The sequence below is a fragment of the Garra rufa genome, chromosome 25, assembly GCF_049309525.1.
Source record: "Garra rufa chromosome 25, GarRuf1.0, whole genome shotgun sequence".
Classification (NCBI taxonomy): Eukaryota; Metazoa; Chordata; class Actinopteri; order Cypriniformes; family Cyprinidae; genus Garra; species Garra rufa.
In genome coordinates this window covers 27,702,686-27,726,297 of record NC_133385.1, presented here as the reverse complement: position 1 = coordinate 27,726,297, position 23,612 = coordinate 27,702,686, and the positions used below count along the sequence as shown (strand labels likewise).

The 23,612-nt window shown below is 35.3% G+C and overlaps 1 protein-coding gene across 4 annotated transcripts in view; it reads left to right on the top strand.

The window, feature by feature from the left end:
• Nucleotides 1-2,183: 2,183 nt before the first annotated feature.
• The window catches only part of scaper (S-phase cyclin A-associated protein in the ER), a 194,357-nt gene continuing 172,928 nt past the window's right edge, over nt 2,184-23,612 (top strand). Inside the window, exons 1-4 of one of the 4 annotated variants that reach the window (XM_073832328.1) lie at nt 2,184-2,657; nt 12,982-13,099; nt 16,138-16,214; nt 17,113-17,310. In XM_073832328.1, the coding sequence (XP_073688429.1) occupies nt 2,484-2,657; nt 12,982-13,099; nt 16,138-16,214; nt 17,113-17,310 (567 nt within the window). In that variant the 5' untranslated portion in view covers nt 2,184-2,483. Of the gene's footprint in view, nt 2,658-7,579; nt 7,887-12,981; nt 13,100-16,137; nt 16,215-17,112; nt 17,311-23,612 lie in introns of those variants that run through there. The other 3 variants (XM_073832330.1, XM_073832329.1, XM_073832331.1) reach the window with 3 other exon arrangements.

Sequence of the window (23,612 nt, the reverse complement as noted above, 5' to 3'; positions counted from 1 at the left end):
TGGCAGTCAATGGGCACCAAATCTTTGAGGAATACTGTTGAGTTTCTTGCGAAGACCGATCATTTTGTGTCTTAACACCTCAGTGTATCATCACGAACCACAGGGTTTAATTTGGTTTTGTCTGTAATTTGTTTTGACTATCAAAGCCGTGGGCTTATTCATTCTTTGACTGACAGACTGGAACGGTTGGACTGAAAACATTTTGTTTGTGTTCTGCTGAAGAAACAAAGTCACCTACATCTTGGATGCCCTGGGGGTAAGCAGATAAACATCAAATTTTAATTTTTGGGTGAACTCTGGTAGCTCTCATCAATGGATCGCTTCATTATAGGTTTTTATTTTATTTTATTTTTTTAATGTGGTAGATGAAATGAGTATTTTTGATTTGGTTGATTGTGTGTCGTTTGTGAATGATGAGGCCTTTGTTATAGATAGCTGTAAATGCACTGAATGTATTTGAGTGTGGCTTTTGCAGCGCACATGGAGCAACAAGAAAACATTTTTAAGATCTTTTTGCATTATGTATGATTTCATATGTATGTTTTTTTTTTCTTCTTCCTGGAATGGTCTTTTTTTATAGTTGTATATATTTAGTGTTAGTCAAAATTGAATCCCTTATTGGTTTCATGTAGCTTTGGCTATTAAAAAACAACAACAGCAGTTAGTCATTGAAAACAGCATGCTGAAGAGTTCATAACGGAAACATTAAATTTGCTGTTTTTGCACGTTAGAAAGTTGCACTTTTGCTTATTCATACGCTTTGGATAGTTCTTTGTGAAATAGTTTATATTTTAGATATAATGATTAGTAATACATGCTTTTGATGGGAAATCAAAATCTACAAACAGAACTTAAGGTAAAAAACATCTTTAACGCCAGTATCAAAAATAAAAAATTATAATATCACAAGAAATGTACATTTCTCATTACATATATTTATATTATTATAAAATCTTAAATTATTTTTTAGTTATTAATTATATAAACTGCCATTATTTAGTTTTTAAAGTTCCAAAATAAAAATAAATGCTTATTAATTCATTTTTATAATAATAATTATATATATATATATATATGTGTGTGTGTGTGTGTGTATATATGTGTGTATATATATATATATATGTGTGTGTGTGTGTGTGTGTATATGTGTGTGTATATATGTGTGTGTGTGTGTGTGTGTGTGTGTGTGTGTGTGTATGTATATGTGTGTGTATATGTGTGTGTGTGTGTGTGTGTGTGTGTGTGTGTGTGTGTGTATATATATGTGTGTGTATATATGTGTATACACACACACACACACACACACACAAAATTTCATATAAATATATTATTTACATAATTTTTAATTATGTATTATAATTTATTTAGTTTTAAAGTCCCAAAATCAAAAGATTTTAAATATTTTTTTATAAATTAAATATAAAAAGAAATGTTTTCTCTCTATATAAAATTTTATTATGCATTATTTTAATTATTATTAATTATATAATCTGCATTTATATAGTTTTAAAGAAATGTATAATTATATTTAGTCATTTATTACAGTATATATTTTTTAAATCTTTAAATTATTGTTAAAATAATTATATGAATAAAATCTAAAAAAAATGTGTGTATATATATAATTAATTTCATATAAATACATTATTTACATTATTTTTCATTATTAATGATATAAACTGTATTTATGTAGTTTTAATTTAAAGTTCCAAAATAAAAAGAAATGTGTGTGTGTGTGTGTGTATATATATATTGTTTAATATAATAATAATATAAATAATATAAATAAAATATAAATACATTTTTTATATGTATATACATATATAATTTCATTACATATAAATACATTTACATTATTTTTAATTATTATAAATTATAAAAAACGACATTTATTTAATTTTAAATTTCCGAAATCAAAATAAATGTATATTTATATTTATTATTTTTAATAATAAATATAATATTTATAAATATAATATTTTTTTAAATATTTAAATTATTTTAAATTATTTGTATAAATATTTGTATAAATAAAATAGAAAATATATATATCCTTTTGGCCTAAAAATTACATCTTGTCTATTTAAATCATTACAATCATAAAAATAAAATATGTAAAAATGCTTTTAGTAGGTTTTATTGCTTTTATATTTTCCCCATTTAACATTCTACTTTCTGACATGTTCTCTCTATTACCGAAAAGTCATTACAATCTCAAATTATGCATTATTTATGGTTTAATCATCAACTAGTACGATATTTTGGCGGGAACCGTCACTGTAGTTACCATACAGAAGGTTTCCGCAGGTGATGTCCGCTGCATCGGTCCAGTCCTCCAGTCCAGTTGGCGGCGTCAGACTCTCTCCAGCGCTCGATGCGATCCGCGAGTGTTCAGTGTAAAAGAACAGGAGGCCTGTTTAATTTCTCGCCCTCTGGTAGTGAAGTTCGCGTCCGCTTAAAGTCGCTCGTTTGACATCGGGCTCATGTCGAAGGACAGCCGGCACGATGGACGCCGGCGCGGCGCGGGTCAGCAGCACCGGCTCGGGCTGAGGTCGGGTCAGAGCGGGGACGGCAGAGACAGATCGGCCAGTAACAGTTCTGGATCATCTCATGGAGGAGGGAAAGGCAGGAATACGCCCATCAACATAGCCCTAAAGGTAACAAACAACAGCTTTCTCAAAACACAGTGAGCTGCCTATGTAGACAGCGTTTTTGGCCACCATAGAGGGCCTCTGAACTTTGTGAATGGCCGAAAATGCTGTCTAGGCAGGCAGCTGTCAGTTATAACATTGCCCTAACAGAGTTACTATGGAGACAGTATTTTCACATCAAAATAGCATCGTTGCTAAGGTTAGTGTTGCTACAATACAAAACTGTGATAAAGGTTTGATGCTGAATGCTTATCTAACACTATATCTACTCATTTAGATTGGGATATGTGATTGGGTAGATCTTGACTTTTTTTGCATATTCTCAAACACCTGAGACAAGAGAGTGTATTTGCAAGGTGTATTTGTATTTGGTGCTACGTTGTGTGACCTGAAAATCTTGATCAGATATTCAGGGTATTGTGGGCAATCACAATTTGTCAGCCTATAATGAATCTTATAACTACACAACACAAATGCCACCATAATATTAAGTAACAGTAACACACACAAGAGAACATAACTTAAAAGTACCTCACATGATCATGATAATAACATGACAAAATAACAGTTATACAATGCAATGTAATGTTTACGTGGCATGACATAACAATAACAATGCAATATAATATTTTAGAACAGTACATAACATTTAACATGACATTATGGTGGCTTTTTAGGGCCACGTTAAAAAAAATCTAACATTACAAGATGGTGGTAAGTGGTAACATTACGAGAATAAAGTCGAAATACTACGAAAATAAAGTTAATAATAAATTATTGCGAGAGTAAAGTACAAATATTGTGAGATTAAAGTCGAAATTATGAGAAGAAAGAAAATTTTTCCAGAATAAAGTCAAAATATTACAAGAGTAAAGTCCAAATTTGTGAGATTAAAGTCAAAAGTTTGAGAAAAAAGTCGAAATATTTCCAGAATAAGGTTATAACTACAAGAAGAAGATGCAAATATTTCCAGAATAAAGTCAAAAATCGACGAGAAAAAAGTCAAAGTATTTCGAGAGAAAAGTCGAAATATTTTCAGAATAAAGTTAAAACTACAGGAAAAAAGTTTAAATATTTCCAGAATAAAGTCAAAGTATTGCGAGAGTAAAGTTTAAATATTGCGAGAAGAAAGTCGAAATATTAAGAGAATAAAGTCTAAATATTACAGCTAATAGACTTTATTCTCTAAATATTGTGACTTTTATTCTTAATATATTATGACTTTAATCTCATAATTTTAGATTTTTTTTATGTGGCGGCAAAACGTTGTCATAACAGTAAGTAACAATAAACCACAGTAAAATGTACAGTGAAGATTAACTACATCTTACATCCTGACATGATGATTTTTTTTTGTGATAATGGCTAATTGCACAGCTGATTTTCAAAATAATAAACCCATAGACACAATTCTGTAAGCCATTCTGTAAGCCACAAAACAAAGAACTCTTTAGAGCAGTGGTTCTCAATCCTGGTCCTGGGGGACCCCTGCTCTGCACATTGTGCATGTCTCCCTTATTTAACACACCTGTTGAGATCATTAGCTGATTAGTTCAGTTCATGGATCTCTCTCCTCATGAGCTGAGGATCTCAATCAGGTGTTAAATAAGGGAAACGTGCAAAATGTGCAGAGCAGGGGTCCCCCAGGACCAGGATTGAGAACCACTGCTTTAGAGGACATGCTGTATGAAATATACTGAAGCCAAACCAGAGAAAATGCATTTTAAAAAAAGTAAAAAAATAGATTTTCATTTTAATGAGTGACATAAGTATTTAATCCCCTATAAATCAGTAGGATTTCTGGCTCCCAGGTGTCTTTTATACAGGCAAGGAGCTGAGATTAGAAGCACTCTCTTAAAGGGAGTGCTCCTAATCTCAGTTTGTTACCTGTATAAAAGACACCTGTCCACAGAATCAGATTCCAAACTCTCCACCATTGCCAAGACCAAAGAGCTGTCTAAGGATGTCAGGGACAAGATTGTAGACCTACACAAGGCTGGAATGGCCTACAAGACCATCGCCAAGCAACTTGGTGAGAAGATGACAACAGTTGGTTTGATTATTCACAAATGGAAGAGAAACAAAGTAACTGTCAATCTCCCTCGGTCTGGGGCTCCATGCAAGATCTCACCTCGTGGAGTTTCAGTGATCATGAGAACAGTGAGGAATCAGCCCAGAACTACACTGGAGGATCTTTTCAATGATCTCAAGGCAGCTGGGACCATAGTCAACGAGAAAACAATTGGTAACACACTACGCCTTGAAGGACTGAAATCCTGCAGCGCCTGCAAGGTCCCCCTGCTCAAGAAAGCACATGTACAGGCCCATTTAAAGTTTGCCAATGAACATCTGAATGATTCAGAGGAGAACTGGGTGAAAGTGTTGTGGTCAGATTAGGGCTGCAACGATTCGTCGACGTTGTCGACAAAAATCGATAATAGAAATAGTCGACAATGAATTTCATTGTCGATGTTGTCGCCAGACATGTTTTCTCTGACCGAGTGAGGCATCTCTCTGCCGAGAGTCGCACATAGGCATTAGCTTCTATGCTGAGCGATAACATACAGAAATGGCGGCGTCCAATGCACTGAATGCAGCAGCTGCGCGTACCAAAACACGCCCGTTTCACACATACTCCGTCTAAAGTGCGTATTTTTTTTCCACACCCATGTTAACGGATTAGAACGTTCACAATGTACGGACTGTAAACGCGTTCTGTGTGAGCGCAAAACGAGTCCGTGCTGCTTCTGCACCGCATACGTAACGCACACGGACTGTAGACGCAATGCAGACTGAGTATGTGTGAAACAGGCATAAAGTTTGGGAGCATTTTAGCCTGCTACGGCGAATAAAAAGATTACCTGCATGGTTTGTAAAGCAGTCCTTGTGCATCACGGCAGCACCTCTGTGATGCACGAACATTTAAAGAGAAAGCACGTCGGACAGTTAAATGAAACCAGTTTGGCTGGCCTCGGTAAGATTTAAATAACATGGAAGCCAATACGTTTTGTTTTGGATATACATGTTTGTTTACGGTATTATTGCTGCTGATGTGCCTGCCCCTGGTTTACAGGAAGAAAATGTTTACTTGATTTTAATTTATTTTTTCTTATAAAACAAATGTGCCTGTCCTTTAAAAAGATTATAGAGTTTCTTAATTTATGCATTTATGTCTGTACTGACCGATTATTGTGCCTAAATGGTTTTAGACAGGGCATTTTTATTTACTTTTAGTATGAATTGGCCTATCAGCAGCAAAGTTCAATAAAATATGCATTTTTCATTGAAGTACCCCCTTCTTTCTTGTATTTACTATAATTTTCCACATAATTAAAGCAATCTCATGCTAAATTTGAGAAAAATTGAATAATTATCCGATTAGTCGACTAATCGTTTCAATAGTCGGTGACTAGTCGACTATTAAAATAGTCGTTAGTTGCAGCCCTAGGTCAGATAAGACCAAAATCCAGCTCTTTGGCATCAACTCAACTCACCGTGTTTGGAGGAGGAGGAATGCTGCCCATGACCCCAAGAACACCATCCCAAACGTCAAACATGGAGCTGGAAACATTATACTTTGGGGGTGTTTTTCTGCTAAGGGGACGGGACAACTGCACCGCATCAAAGGGGCGATAGACGGGGCCATGTACCATCAGGGCCAGGGCATTGAAGCCAGCCAGGGCTTCGAAAATGGGTTGTGGGTGGGTATGACCCAAAAACACACGGCCAAGGCAACAATGGCTCAAGTAGAAGCACATTAAGGTCCTAGAGTGGTCTAGCCAGTCTCCAGACCTTAATCCCATAGAAAATCTGTGGAGGGAGCTGAAGGTTCGAGTTGCCAAACGTCAGCCTCGAAACCTTAATGACTTGGAGATGATCTGCAAAGAGGAGTGGGATGAAATCCCTCCTGGGATGTGTGCAAACCTGGTGGCCAACTACAAGAAACATCTGACCTCTGTGATTGCCAACAAGGGTTTTGCCACTAAGTGCTAAGTCATGTTTTGTGAAGGGGTCAAATACTTATTTCACTCATTAAAATGCAAATCAGTTTATCTTTTTGTTTAAATTCGTTTTTCTGGATTTTTTTTTTATGTTATTCTGCCTCTCCCTGTTCAGATAAACGTACCATTAAAATTATAGACTGATCATTTCTTTGTCAAATGTACAAAATCAGCAGGGGATCAAATATGTTTTCCCTCACTGTAAACATGGAAACAGAACTTGATCTCAGGCAGCAGTTTGTCGAACTATATGTTGTTTTTACAAAATTGGAATCTAGAGGTGAAAAAGCTTTGGTAAACATTGTCTGTGGAACCAGGTTTGTGTGTTTTCTTCTTGTTTAGAAAGAGGTGCAGTGCCAGAGTGATCGTAGTAGCCGTGAATTTGACATTTGACCTTTCACGCATTTGGAATTCCCATTTTAGAAACTATGGAATTTGACAAGTGTGTATCAGGCCTGAAAAAGTCAGGAAAATCAATGAAGGCTTCAAAGAAATGTCATGATTTTTATTCATGCACATGATTGTAATATAAAAATATGGTTTATATGATTAAATATGATTTAATTGATTTAAATAAAAATGAGTTTATAAGTGTAAGATAATTAGTTCATAAAAATGTGAATATTACATACCGAATATCGCAAGGTCTTCAAGCCGTGGATATTTTTGCACGCTGTCATCCTCGCGGCTCCGTCTGTCCCACATCTCGTTGACGCGTCTCTATTTACATCTATATCCCCGGTGTAAGTTACGCACCGCAGAGCTCCAATCGGACGTTGAGTCTGCGGCGTGTCCAATGCAGACGTGCTGACACACACAGCCCTGCCGCCTCCAGCACATGCTGGATGAGTGGGCGGCCTGCCATGTGCACATGACTGCACAGAGAGAGAGAAGCTCTGCACGATACTCTGCCAAGCTGTGGAGGGTGACTACGCCACAACTAAGACAGCAAAACAGTAGCGGCAGAGTCACGGTGCACCCGAGACGTTGCAGAAAGACGGTCCCTATGGCCAGGAAAAGAAGTCCGTCCTGCTGATTGGCAGAGGCATCCACTTGGCCGAGTTCGCAGGAGTCACAGGGCTATTTTTGGTCCAGCTGTCAAATGACGATGACAGGCCGTTCGTGCAGCGGAGATGCCGGTTAAGGGGGAAAACAGGTTGCCATAAACAAATTTGGTAGCATGTCAGGGCCGGATATGGATGAAGAACCTGCTTACAGACTCTACTTCTACTCTGTACGTACCTTCTGTCCTCTTCCCATCATTCTTTTTGATTCTGAGTTTAGACGCGCTTGAAACTCTATCCTTGCCGCTTCGTCCTGAAAGCAGTTCTTTGTAGCTGGACGTCCTTGTTTTGCAATTCTGAGGGGTTCGGTTAGATCGAACTCCAGTGACCTCGGGTGTCAAGGGGCCTGCTGGTGATTAGGTGATTAGCTCAATTCGTCTCGCGCATGTATGGAGCTCTGACCTCAGATCAGATCGCCTTTTCTCACTCTTACCTTAGTTATTTTGCACCCACGGAAGCCGAATCGGAAATAGCTCCCCATCCACTTTTACCGAGATGCACGACAAATGTAGACACAGGCCTTCCGTTGCCAGTCAGCTGGGAAACCCAGGGTAAATATTTACCATCCGAACCACGTCCTGACAGGCGACAAGTTAATTCACTTTAATTTTGAATTGCAAAAATGTTTCTGTTTTGCAATCTCAAAGCCTCATTCATGCTTATTTCCAGACCTCTAGAGAGTAAAGCTGTGTAGTGAAGGCTGTTGTCATTTGGCTAAGTAGGTCAGTTGTGTATTTTAACCCTGAGGACATGAGATAGTGGCAAGGGAGGACAGTAGAATGTTTATGCATGTGTAAAAACCAGCGAGCCTTATGAAATATTCCTCTCTGTGAGGGAATGTGACAGACGGAACAGCTTTGCATTTGCGTAACTGTGGCATACGGCCAGTGAACAGCAGAATAATTAACTGTATGCCAAATGTTAGATTATTATATTCAGTAATGTATCAAAGGAGTGTGAAACACTTCTGATTGATCTCAGAGTGATTACATTTAATGTTTTGGACATATAGACAGTAATGAGATACTGAAGGCATTGGTTTTAAAGTCTAAAACTTTAACTTTAGGGACCAAACTTTATTTTAAGGACCAATTCTCACTATTATCTAGCATGCATATGTGACCCTGGTCTTAAGTAGCACGGGTATATTTGTAGCAATAGCCAGAAATACATTGTATGACTTAATTTTTGAATAGTAATATGCATTGCTAAGAACTTTATTTGGACAAATAAAGCTAATTTATTCAGCTTTCAGATGGTGTAAAAATTGACCCTTATGACCGGTTTTGTGGTCCAGGGTCACATATTAAGTAAAGTGTGACCCTGTCTTTTAAAGAATTTGTAATCAAAATGTTCTAATTTCTTTTTCCAAATCCAAATTTTGTGTGCAAAGAAAACAAATATAGCAACTTTATTCAAATCTTTCTTTCTTTCTTTCTTTGTAAAGAAATTGTTTTTTTGATGAAAACATTGCAGGAATGTTCTCCGTATAATGGACTTCTATTAGGGCTGCACGATAGATCGTTTCAGCATCGTCATCGCGATGTACGCATGCGCGATAGTCACATTGTGGCAGTCACGATGCAGGGCAAAAAAAAAATTATGTGTGTCTGATTTAAAAATGTACTTTCTATATTTCTAAACTTTCTATTCACGTATCAAGATTTGTCTAAAATAAAGTAATTAACTCATATTTAAGGGTTCTTTAAAAACTACAATGCACACGTTGCTTCACCTACTTCATGCATGCAGTCTCTGTGTGCGCATGGCGAAATGAGCGCGGGACGGGAGAAAAGCGCCGAAATGGAAGATTTGGTCGCAAAAAGAAACGCAACGTCGGTTATATGGAAGTATTTTGGATACAAAAAGGATGCTGCTGACCAAAAACAGGTGCTTTGTCGGGAGTGCCTGGCAGTTGTTGCCACAACTCGTGGAAACACTACGAATTTAAGGGACCGTTCGCATGTCGCGCCTAAAAACGCGTGGAAAACGCTAGGCGCGCCGCTTTCTCCTTTTTCCAAAGCGCTCTGTAACTTGAGTGGCAGAGTGGCGTCTGCCGTTGCTAAGCAACCATGAGCCGCGCTCTCCTAAAGACGCGGAAGTTTCAGCAAAGATAAATGGATTTCCAAAACTAAAAATTGCTTGCAGTAGCTCTGCTGCTAAAAATTTTTTATCCCTGTAACAGCTATGATCAGCTGTTCCTCCATCTTGGCTAAGCTTTTAATGTTTTTCGTGAAAGGAAGAAGCTGATTTCCCTTTCATCGGGGTAAAAGCAACATTCATTATTAATTTCATATTAGAGCCTTGATTTGCCTGAATTGACAGTGAATAAGGTGAGTCAAACTGTTTATGAAACTACCCAAAATAAGCTTTAAAAAGTATTTTATTTCAGGGTTTTGATTATACTGTACTTTTACATTTTTTTTATTCTTTGAAAATGCTTACTAAATTACCCCAATTATTCTTGAATTATTATTTGATTTTTAAGCAGTTCAAAACAACCTGATGAACATAAATGAATTTGTACACATCGCAATATATATCGCAAGAAAAAAAATATATCGCAATGTAATTTTTTCCCAATATCGTGCAACCCTAACTTCTATGGTGCCCCGAGTTTGAATTTCCAAAATGCAGTTTGAATGCAGCTTCAAAGGGCTCTAAACGATCCCAGCCGAGGAAGAAGGGTCTTATCTAGCGAAACAATCGGGTATTTTCTTCTTCTTCTTTTTAACCACAAATGCTTGTTTTGTCTAGCTCTGCGATGCGCATGTGTCCGGTTCAAGGCAGTATGCCGAAAAACACCAGTCTCATTTTCTCCTCCAATTTCAAAATCATCCTACATCGCTGCAGAAGTACCGACCCAGTGTTTACAAAGTGAACGTGCAAAGAAGATCAAATGTCTTTTACAAAAAAAGTTAAAACAGAGAAAATGAGATGGGAGTTTTTCGACATACCCTAACTATCTTGAGTACTTAAAAAGTTAAAGTGGTTAAAAAGTGTATAAATATTAATTTATTTGAAAAAATTACAGATTGTTTTGCTAGATAAGACCCTTCTTCCTTGGCTGGGATCATTTAGAGCCCTTTGAAGCTGCATTTAAACTGCATTGTGGAAGTTCAAACTCAGGGGCACCATAGAAGTCCATTATATGGAGAAAATTCCTGAAATGTTTTCCTCAAAAAAAACATAATTTCTTTACAACTGAAGAAAGAAAGACATGAATATCTTGGATGACAACAGGGTGGGTAAATTATCTTTAAGTTTTGATCTGGAAGTGAACTAAATCTTTAAACTGGAAGTGAAAGGGCATTTAAAAGCTGCTTTTTTGGTTAAAACTTGTGTATTATTTGAGCTGTGTAGCTGTTTAAATCATTCTTGCAGTCATTGCTGTTGTGTTGGATGTAATTTCACTCAAAAGAGGTTAGTAAGCTGTTTTTCACATTAAAATCATGTTAACATAATAGTGCATAATGATAACGCCTTGTGTCTACAGTGAAATTGTCAGCATTTTAACATTTACAAATTGGTCTTTCACTTCCATTGTAAGTGTATAAATAGCCTACTGGTGCTGTTGACGTGACTGTGAGTAACCAGTAATCTCAGCGTCACTTGTGCTTGTGATATTATCACCACTGGCAAATCATATAAGGTGACAAGAAAGAAAGTGTGAATTATTGGTACTTATTTTGATGTCCTTGCGTCTTGGGCAGAATAAGCTGGTAAGTTGCTAAGAGCACTGCTTCTGTCTGTGGGTGTGATAATGAAAAGGACTTAAAAACTTGCTATAAAACATTTGTTTTTCTGCCAATGGTAACCAATATCCTGCATAAATGAATGTGTAAGCAAATGCAGCGGCTTCTTGTTATTTGATTCACAAGTTCATGAGTAGCCCAATGGTTCCCATATTCATGGACATAAAGGACAAAAAGCTGGATATGTTTGTGAAATTTTGTGAGTGAAATGAAATTCTGCTAAAAATTTTACTCGCCCTCAGGCCATTCAAGATGCAGATGAGTTTGTTTCAGCAGTGAATGGGTACCGTCAGAATGAGAGTCCAAACAGCTGATTAAAAACATCACAAAAATCCACAAGTAATCCACACCATTCCAGTCCATCAATTAAAGGAGACGTTCGCTTCCAGAACAAAAATTGACAGTCTTTCTTTCTTCAGTCATAAAGAAATTATGTTTTTTGAGGAAAACATTTCAGGATTTCTCTCCATATAGTGGACTTCTATGGAGCCCTAAGTTTGAACTTTCAAAATGCAGTTTAAATGCAGCTTTAGAGGGCGCTAAACGATCTAAAAGATTGGTTATTTTCTAAATTTCTTGTCTTTTCTGCGTAAACTCTGTGTATTCCCGTTCAAGACAGATAGGGTATGTTGAAAAACTCCAATCTCATTTTCTCCTCCAACTTCAAAATTGTCCTACATCGCTGCAGAAGTACTGACCCAGTGTTTACAAAGTGAATGTGCAAAGAAGATGAAATGTTCTTTACAAAAAAAGGTCAAACAGCGATGTCGGGCAATGTTGAAGTTGGAGAAGAAAGTTGGAGAAGAAGGGAGTATTTTGACGTACCCTAACTGTCTTGAACCGGAGTTGACGCAGAGCTAGACAAGACGAGCGTTTAAGGTTTAAAAGTATATAAATTGTCTCTTTTTTTTTTTTTTTTAAGAAAATGACCAATCGTTTTGCTAGATAAGACCCTTCTTCCTCGGCTGGGATCGTTTAGAGCCATTTTGAAGCTGCGTTTAAACTGCATTTTGGACGTTCAAACTCGGGGGGCACCATAGATGTCCACTTTATGGAGAGAAATCCTGAAAAGTGTTCCTCAAAAAACATTATTTCTTTACAATTAAAGAAAGAAAGACTAGAACTGTACATTTTCGTTCTGGAAGTGAACTTCTCCTTTAACAACTTGAGAAGGGGATGGACTTATCACTGGAAAAAGTTATGCATTATGGACTGTTTTGGCCAGAAGTAACGATTTCCAGTTAAAACAACTTAATGATGGATTTGTTTCTTACAAACACAGAGATTTTTTTGTAAGAAAAGATTATTGTGATGTTTTTATCAGCTGTTTGGACTCTCATTCTGACGGCACCCATTCACTACAGAGGATCCATTGGTGAACAACTGATGTAATGCTACATTCATCTTTGGATAAACTATTCCTTTAATTGTAGCGCTGAATTGTCAACTTTTCTTCTAAAATGGTTTTCCTTTCTATAAATGCTTGTTTTTTCTTTACTCTTTTTTTTAGGCCTCCTTCCAGCGGTCCAACAGCCATGACAAGGTGAGGAAGATCGTGGCAGAGGAAGGCCGGGCTGCTCGAAATCTCATCGCATGGAGTGTCCCAGTGGAGAGCAAGGAGGAAGAAGGTTAGATCCATTTGGACACATTCATGCACACATATAATAATAATAATAATAATAATAATAATAATAATAAATAAACACTGGCAAAATTTGATTTTTTGAAAAAAAGTATGCTTATATGCTCACCAAGGCTGCATCTATTCGATTAAAAATACAATAAAACCAGTAATATTCTGAAATATTATTGCAATTCGAAATAGCTGTTTTCTATTTGAATATATTTTAAAATGTAATTTATTTCTGTGACGCAACGCTGAATTTTCAGCATCATTACTGCAGTCTTCAGTGTCACATGATCCTTCAGAAATCATTCTGATATGCTTAAGAAGATTTGAGATTTAATGCTTAGAAACTGTTCACTGGGATCACTGTTGAAAATAGTTGTGCTGCTTCGTTTTTTTTAGGATTCTTTCATAAATTGAAACTCCAAAGCGTTTAATTAAAATCAAAATATTTTGTAACATTGTAAGTGTCCTTAACGTCTTTTGACCAATGCGTCTTTGTTGAAGAAACCTATTTTAAATTAATTAAAATAATATATATGATTCATTGCCCTTTCTTGCAGTCATAAACAGTCTCACATCCCACGCGGCTCATCGCCCATCAGGCTACCACTTAAAATGCATCCAGCTTTGTAAAAAGCGTCGATTTGCAAAGCAAATGTGGGCGCTGAACAAGTGCTCCAAATCTGTCATCCCCTCTCTTGTACCTGGAGTTACAGTACACTCTTTGTCGCAGAGTGTGTGCGAAATCCTGTGTGTGTATAAACTGACCCAGATCCTCTGTTTCACTGTCAGCGCTGACAGGTCACCACAGGAGTCTTTTGTTAGTTCGGGACTGCAGTATGTGTTCTGTCCAAGCAAACGCCTGCATTCATCCTGCGCTGTGACTGTTTCTGGATCAGGGCTTGTAACCCTAACTGTGCACTTAATAGTTAGAAGTGCTGATTGAGAATCAGTTTTGAAGAGACTCCAGAAAGCTGATACTTATAGTGAAAACAATACAGCCCCTGATCAGTTGTAATAGTCACAGATACTTAATGAATGCAAGCACTGACTGAAGATGACTTTTAGAGCAAATAAAATAGAGGAGTGTCCAGGCCATATTTAGGGCTCTATAATTTCCGCAGTGCAGAAATGCGGACTGAATTGCAGAATGCAGTCGTAATTTACTGTATAACACCAAATTTGGGATGAATAAATCAAAAGTAGGTCATTACACTTTAATCAAAACATGATATAGATTAGTGTCTGTGAATATTAAGCCGTGAAAATACTATTTAAATACAGACCTGCATTTTCTGTGTCTCTGTGTGAATGTATGGCGCAGAAACGTAAAAGTCTTCGCAGTAACCCATCAAAATAAAAAGTTTGGTTTAACTTAATGAAACGGTGACAGAAATATATTACTTAATGTAATGATACTACTGTTACTACTAATAAAATTAGTATTAAAACATACTTTTTTAAAAAGGATTATTTACCAGAATTTATTTAGTCCTACCAGAAAACGCAGTATTTCTGGGGAAAAAATAAAAAAAATTATTCTTTAAAAATGAAACCCTTAAAATGAAATCCAGGAAATTAATGAAAAACAGAATTTGGTCAAAATAAAACTGACTTTGAGAAAAAAAATAAAACATTTCATTGGGCCATAAAGATTTATTTTTTCCCCAACTTTTATTGAATTGCTGTTAAATTGTGTAAGTTTCATGATTTAACCATTAAAATAAAGTTTAGAAAAAATGAAACGGAAAATGGAATCTAGAAAAAAAAAATTGAAAAAAAAAAAAAAACAGAATTTGGAAAAAAATAAAACGGTTTTCATAGGGCCCTACATATTTCAGCCCTAATATTAAATAAGGAAACTTTATTAAAAAATTATAATTGAAATTGAAGCCTATTTATAGCTCTTTTTTGTTTTTTATTTATTTTTTATTTTTGTATTTGTCTTTCAATATTCTGAATTAGTTCTTGAAATTGGATAAAAAAAAAAAAAAAAAAAAACGAAATATCTCCCTTTTGAGTGGACTGTAACTTTGTAGATGTTATTTATGCCCCAACATACACACCACACAGGACAAAAAAGTAATTGTATATTTAATCATATGGATTTAATTATTTTGTTATTAATTAAACAAAAAAAAAACAAAGCAATAAATATAATTTAATTTAAAATAAGTAAATTATTTAAATAAATTAAAATATTATTGTATGTATTTAATTAAGATAAGATAATAAAATAAATAATTAAATGATGAAATAATAAAATTAGTATTTAACAATTGAAAGCAATTGTTTTATTTACTTGTTTATTTCTTGGTTTTATTTATCATTTATTTGTTTTTATTTATTTATTTGCATGTTGTAAGTACAAAAATTTAAATTGTTAAAAAAAAAAAAAATTATTAGCATTTTTTTTATTGTCTGCAAAAATGTTGTAGCCTTAAAACAAATTCATAAAGAGCATTGTTTCATTCAGAATGCTAATGCTAATGTCACTTATATTTTTTTTAGGTATAATACTCTGGATTAGGGCTGTGCAATATGTGCTAACTCTAATTAAATAATGCGATATACGATATGTGATATGATAATGCTTAAAATCATTCTCAGATGAAACGGTTTTACTCAGCTGTTACTGAGTCAGTTTTGTCAACTTACAGTGCCCTCCACTAATATTGGCACCCTTAGTAAATATGAGCAAAGGTGACTGTGAAAATAAATCTGCATTGTTTATCCTTTAGATCTTTCATTTGAAAAATTCACAAAATTCTAACCTTTCCTTTAAGTAAAATGGAAAATGGGGGGGAAATCTCATTATGAAATAAATGTTTTTCTCTAGTTCACATTGGCCACAATTATTGGCACCCCTAAAATTTGTCTAAGTAAAATATCTCTGAAGTATATTCCCATTAATATTAAAAAATTTTTTTTCACACACCAGGGTTATTGGTATTGCACAGCCCTACTCTGGATATATAAAGCAATGTTATATTTATCTGCCTTTTAACCATACTGTGTTTTTCTGTTCACATACAGCTAAATCGAAGAATCACGGTAACAGCAATGCAAGAGCTCAACGAATCAACTCCGGGCTCCACAGGAACAAAAAGCAGGTGTGATTAATTTATATATAAAAAAAATGTTAGTTTCTAAATCTTGTATTAATACCTAGAGTAACTGGAAATACTACTGTCATACATTACGGCCCTAGTAAAAAAGTAATAGATTTAAAATGCATTTATTTTATACTAAGTATAATTCAAGTCTTTTAACATATTTACTGACATATCGCTCAAGACTTACTGATATAAAGTATATAAATTGTCATTAAACTTTATTTGGAGTACTACTTGTGCACAATGCACATTTCTTAATATTAAGCCTAAAATAAGTTTTAATGTCACTATGAGGAGTGTATGATCTTTAAATAGAATCAGTCTTTAAATGCAAAATATTTAAAATACTTAAGTACATCTTTAGTTGGACAATTAAAGTGCATTAAATACAAAATTAGTGGTTCCAATTTAGCAGACTTGAAATATACCAGGTATTTTAGTATATTTACGCGACAGCGGCAAGGAACCAAAACTCCACAGGTGACAGAGATGGAGAAAAAAACCTTGGGAGAAACTTTATTATATAATGTCTCTATTTGTATCTGTAGCAAACCTGTTAGTTATGAAACCAGGCAAAAAAAAAATTTGAAAATAAGCAAACAGGTCTAAACCAAAAGAAAATTTTCTTTGCTTCCTTCAAAAAAAAAAAAAGGTTTTAAAAAGCTTTTACTCATGCTAAACACTAGGTGGCACCAGAGACCTTTTATTTGAATTTTGTATTCATTGGGGTCTAATTTCCATTCTTCCTTAATTTGACCTCAGTGTTTATACAAACAGCACACACTGATTGTTAAAACAGCCGTTAGCCTAAAAAGTTAATGGCAAATGTAGTTCACTCGGTCAATAAAAGGCATCTAGACCATTTGAAACATACAGTTACATCTGCTTTTAACAGAACTCAGCACTGGACTGCAAAAATGCACCTGGGTCGATACTGGACAAAGGACCTGAGAAGAGCCCCACCAAAACTAGACAGCCACGGAAGGTGGACCTCCGAGCACGATACTGGGCCTTCCTGTTCGATAATCTACGGAGAGCAGTGGATGAGATCTACGTCACCTGTGAATCTGACCAGAGCGTGGTGGAGTGCAAGGTATGATTTTATATAAGAAGTCTCTTTTGCTCACCAAGCCTGCATTTATTTGATTTGAGTGCACTTTAAAATTAACAAATAGAAGAAGTATTTAAAAATAAAATCACATTTATCTAAACTACCTGTCAAAAGTTTTTGAACAGTATGATTTTTAATGTTTTTTTTTTTTTTTAAGAAGTTTCTTCTGCTCACCAAGCCTGCATTTATTTAATTTGAGTTAGGGATGCTCATATTGACCGTTTAACCGTTAACCGACAGTAAGAATTTTAACCGATTATTACTATCAGTTAAACGGTTTAAAAGGGTTTTTTTCTATTCTTTTTTTTTTTTTTTTTTTTACGTTTGCTGCATGGTGAAAGAAATAATGCTATTTGTAAGTTATCTGTTTACTCACGCGCGCGTGTCGACACGTGCAGTGTGGCTGTACAGACATATTTTGCTTCACCTTTACTTAGTAAACAGATGTAGTATATGCAACTCAATGGCAAGTGGCGTTATTGGGTTATCAGAGAGTGAATCCGTGAGTGAATGTATTCAAATTCTGAATGAATTATAGTCTAGAAAGTGCGCAATAGTCGCTCCCGTTACAGTCAATGGAAAGCTATCACTCATCCTAGAGTAGTTCATCGCAATCTCATAAAGTTATTAAAAAGTAATAAAATAACCTTTACACTGCACAATTAATCTCTTATTTATATAATGCCAACACTTTTTCTTTGTTTTAATAAGAGAGTTCGCGAAAGTGTAGAAGTCAGCAAAACTGAAACCGGCACTTTGGTTGGTGAGTGGATTGTAACATAGCCTCCTGTGATTGGCCACAGTGATAATCAAATCAACATACATGTCTGTGATTGGCTATTGCTGAACGCTGTAAAACACGCGCTTCTCCACAAGCATATGACAGTGGATGGAAGTCCCAAACCGCAAATTGAAAGGGTTTTTGTGATGGTGTTTTTTTCGCGGATCTAAGAGTTAACAGGCAGCGGTCCTGCCTATCCGTACAGCATGTCCTCATGTTAAAAGCTAGGCACACTGAGGTATTGGCTGGCCTGCTATATATTTTTATGTCCGACGAGAAGAATAAGACCGGTACAGTTCTTCAAAGCGCATAAAAGGATTCAGTGTGTTTTAGTTTTGTCATCTTTATTAGGTAGTTATTTAATTTATACATATTTAGTGTAGGCCTATTTATATTATTCTTTTTTTTTCATTCAGATTTTCTCTGTTCTCAGAACCGCTGCTGATGCGTGATAATTTAAGTATGTCAATACAGTTTTTGTTGTTGCTCTGTATGCTGCTGTTTGCACGTTAAAATAAAACATTTGCTTGTATTTTTAATGTGTCATCACAGATACTCGTGCATTCTATTTTATTTTAAACTAATTTATTATTCTAATTTTATCAGTTAACGGTTAATGTTCGGATAACGAGCAGCGGTTGTCGGTCAGGAAAATTAACCGAAATGAGCATCCCTAATTTGAGTACATATTAAAATGAACAAATATAAGAAATATTTGTAAATAATTTAAAAAAGACCACATTTACCAAAACTACTAATCAAAAGTTTTTGAACAGTACAATTTTTAATGTTTTCTTTTCTTTTTTTTTTTTTAAAGAAGTCTGTTCTCCTCACCAGGCCTGCATTTATTTGATCCAAAATACAGCAAAAGCAGTGATATTCGGACATATTTTTACTATTTAAAAATAACTGCTTTCCATTTGAATGTTTAAAATTTTAATTTATTCCTTTGGTCAAAGCTACATTTTCAGCATCATTACTCCAGTCTTCAGTGTCACATGATCCTTCAGAAATCATTCTAATATTCTGATTTGCTGTTCATGTAACATTTATTATTATAATATTATTATTAGCAATATTTAAAATGGTTAAGTACATTTTAAAATAAAACAAATATAAGAGAAATTTAAATATGTTTTTTTTTTTTTTTACCAAATTTACCAAAACTGCCAGTCAAAAGTTTTTGAACAGTACCATTTAAAAAAAAAAAAGCAAGTCTCTTCTGCTCACCAAGCCTGCATTTATTTGATTTGAGTACATTTTAAAATTAACAAATATAAGAAATATATAAAAAAAGACCACATTTGCTAAAATTACCAGTCAAACGTTTTTGAACGGTACGTTTTTTTTTTTTTTTAAGAAGTCTCTTCCCCTCACAAAGCCTGAATTTATTTGATCCAAAATACAGCAAAAGCAGTAATATTGTGACACATTTTTACTATTTAAAATAACTGCTTTCTGTTTGAATATATTTAAAATTTTTATTTATTCCTGTGGTCAAAGCTACATTTTCAGCATCATTACTCCAGTCTTCAGTGTCACATGATCCTTCAGAAATCATTCTAATATGACGATTTGCTGTTCATGAAAACATTTATTATTATAATTATTATTATTATTATCAATATTTAAAATGCTTGAGTACATTTTAAAATAAACAAATATAAGAAATAGTTAAAAATTTTTTTTAAACAATTACCAAATTTACCAAAACTCACCAAGCCTGCATTTATTTGATCCAAAGTACAACAAAAATAGAAAAATGTTGATATTTTCACTAATTAAAATAACTGTTTACTATTTGAATACATTTTAAAATGTAATTTATTCCTGTGATTTCAAAGCTGAATTTTTAGCAACATTACTCCAGTCATATTCTAATATTCTGATTTGCTGCTCAAAAAAACATTATTATGTTGAAAACAGCTGAGTAGAATTTTTTTTCAGGATTCTTTGATGAATAGAAAGATCCAAAGATCAGCATTTATCTGAGAAAAAAAAATGATAACAGTATACACTATACTCAAAAGCTTGGAGTCAGTATTTTTATTTTTTGGGAAAGAATGATAATGAAGGCATTTCTAATGTTACAAAAGATTATTTTAGATAAACGCTGTTCTTCTGAACTTTCTATTCATCAAAGAAACCAGAAAAAAATTCTACTTATTATATTTATGTAATAAATACTACATAATATAATATTACTTATTTGAGCGGCAAATCAGAACATTAAAATGATTTCTGAATGATCATGTGACTGGAGTAATGATGCCAAAAATTCAGCTTTGAAAACACGGGAATAAATTACATTTTACAATATATTCAAATAGAAAATTTTTGCAGTACTTTGGATTAAATAAATGCAGGCTTGGTGAGCAGAAGAGACTTCTTTATAAAAAAAAAAAAGTAAAATCTTACTGTTCAAAAACTTTTGACTGCTGTTTTATTTTATTTATTTATTCTTTTTTGTGACATATTTAACTTCAAAGTGTCTGTTTTTGCACTCTGTGGCCACTAGAGGGTGTAAAACATTGCGATGAAGCTCTTCCTCTGTGTCCTCCTCCTCCTCGCATTCCTTTTGTTTTCTGGTTTGTGTCAGAGAGGGGTTTGGTGAGAGAATTATCACTGCACCTCTGCAGGGCCTTTCTGGAGGGAGTTGAGATGGATGACATGTGTAAACAAAGGGCCCCCCACCCCACTCCTTCCGTGTGTGTGTGTGCGGGGCTCAGGGTACGAGGTCTAGGTGACGTCCCGAAACACTTTTTCCACCCCAGGTTCTTTGTTTAGTTTGAGTAAAAGCAAAAAGCTGATTGCAAAACATGTACCACAGTCAGCCACTATGACCAATAACCTCTCAGCACGCAACGAACGCAATAACGATCAGTCACTTCGAGTTGATCAACAGTGTTTTTGTGTCCGGTTCGGTCTTGGGACCTGTGTCGGCAAACATTCGTTTGAACTCTGTTAGCTTTGGTTGGCAGAGTCCGCGTCGGGGCACTCACTGTGTTTACCCTGGCAGGTATGGCGCCGGGCTGTATTTGGGCCCCGTCGTCCACGCTCTACACTGCTGGCTCTGATTTATCGATTGGCGTGTAATCTAGAATTATGCTGAGCAGGGTTCGGCCAACCACTCGACGCTAACCGGCCCCCTTTGTGGTTACCTTGTTGACAGCCAGCCTGTGCGAATATGCGTAAACTATCTGGCCGCTGTGTTTTCATGTCCGGCGGGTCTGTTCACACTTCCTGGCCCTTTGGTCTGAGCTGGTGTATGTGTCCATGCTCTGCTACAGATCTGTAGTTCACTGCCGTGTGACAGTAGGGGATTGTTTGATGAGAAACTGTAGGCCTACAGTAGGAAAACGTCCCTTGGAGCTGTTGAAGTCCAGAAGTTTTTACATACACATAAACGCTCCTTTATAAAGATATAAATCTGTGGTTCAGCACTTTGTCATGTACATTTACCAGCATAATTTTCACTTCTAGAGTAAAAAATTTCCCGATAATTTGCTCGTCCCCAATGTCATCCAGGATGTTCATGTCTTTCTTTCTTCAGTCGAAAAGAAATAAGGTTTTTGAGAAAAACATTCCAGGACTTTTCTCCATTAAGGGGACTTCAATGGGGATTAACGAGAAATTGCAGTTTTAATGCAGCTTCAAAGCGCTCTACACAATCCCTGCTGAGGAATAAGGGTCTTATCTAATAAAACGATCAGCCATTTACTAGGGATGTAATGATATTACAAAATCTCATGATACGGTAATATCACAATATGAAGTCCAAGATAAAATATTATTGTGATATTTAAAAACACACACTCACACACACATACAAATGACATTTTGTCCATTTTAAAGTTAAATTATTCTATTTAATGCACTTTGAGAGTTCAAAATTAAGAGCTCTAACCCATGTTCTTAAAGGAGTAGTTCACTTTCAGAACAAACATTTACAGATAATGTACTCGACCTCTTGTCATCCAAGATGTTCATGTCTTTCTTTCCTCAGTCGTAAGGAAATTATGTTTTTTGAGGAAAACATTTCAGGGTTTCTCTCCATATAATGGACTTCTATGGTGCCCCTGAGTTTGAACTTCCAAAATGCAGCTTCAAAGGGCTCTAAATGATCACGGCCGAGGAAAGAAGGGTCTTATCTAGCGAAGCGATCGGTTATTTTCTAAAAAACATTTTACAATTTATATACTTTTTAACCTCAAATACTTGTCTTAACTAGCGCTATGTGTACTCTGTGTAGAGATTAAAAAGTATATAAATTGTACATGTTTTTAGAAAATAACTGATCGTTTCGCTAGATGAGACCCTTCTTTCTCACCTGGGATCATTTAGAGCCCTTTGAAGCTGCATTTAAACTGCATTTTGGAAGTTCAAACTCGAGAGCACCATAGAAGTCCATTATATGGAGAGAAACCCTGAAATGTTTTCCTCAAAAAACATAATTTCTTTACGACTGAAGAAAGAAAGACATGAACATCTTGGATGACAAGGGGGAGAGTACATTATCTGTAAATTTTTGTTCTGAAAGTGAACTACTCCTTTAACTAAGAAAACTTGAGTCAGACTTAAAAAGACTTTAAAGGGGACTCAGCCCTCTTTTTATTTGTGGTGTACTGTCTCAGTCTAAATTACATTCACACTGGTGTTTTTGGTAGCCAAAAAAATTAGAATATAATAATAATAAAGATAGCTGCAAGCAGCAATTAAGGGGCCATGCACAATCAGAGGGAAAATAAGGAGCCAAGCAGGGCATGGAGTGGCAGACCAACTGCAACAATGAGTAATTAAAGCCATTTTAGGAGGATTTTAGATTGAAATGGCTGAAAAAATCATAAATACAACCTCTGGTAATATGATTTAGTAGGATTTCACTTTTGACTTTCGATGTGGTGTGGTCAGTGTAAGGAGACCATTACACATACAAAGTTTGGTGTCAATATGTCAAAGCTCAGATGTAGTCTGGCATCATGCCTCAAATTTGTTGCGTCGATATACAAAAGCAGTTTTGTGCATCGACACGAAATCCGTAATATTTTGTTAGCACAGTCGGAAGATGATCTGATTTGATTTAGGTGAAAATTGGACCACGATAACGATACGTCAATGCGTTTGTAAAATACAGCATTTTTGGACAAATTTCAAAATGGCTGTCATGGAAAAATTGGATAAGCTTCGACTATAAAACTATAAAATAGCAATTTTTCATATCTCCTGACCACTAGGTGGCACTGTGCCAAAACACTGCAGGTAGCCTCAGGTCATGCTTATAACACACACCAAGTTTGGTCTCAATACGCCAAACCGTTGCGAAGATATAGCCTCAGATCAATTTTTCTCTTCGTCAAATTTGTTTGTGCGTTATTCGAGAACGGTTTGACAATTCGACTTGAATTCCGTCACTTTTTGTCGGCATGGTCTGAAGATGGTCTGGTCAGATTTTTGTAAAAATCGGAGCAATAGCCTAGGAGGAGTTCGAAACGGTATGTTTTAC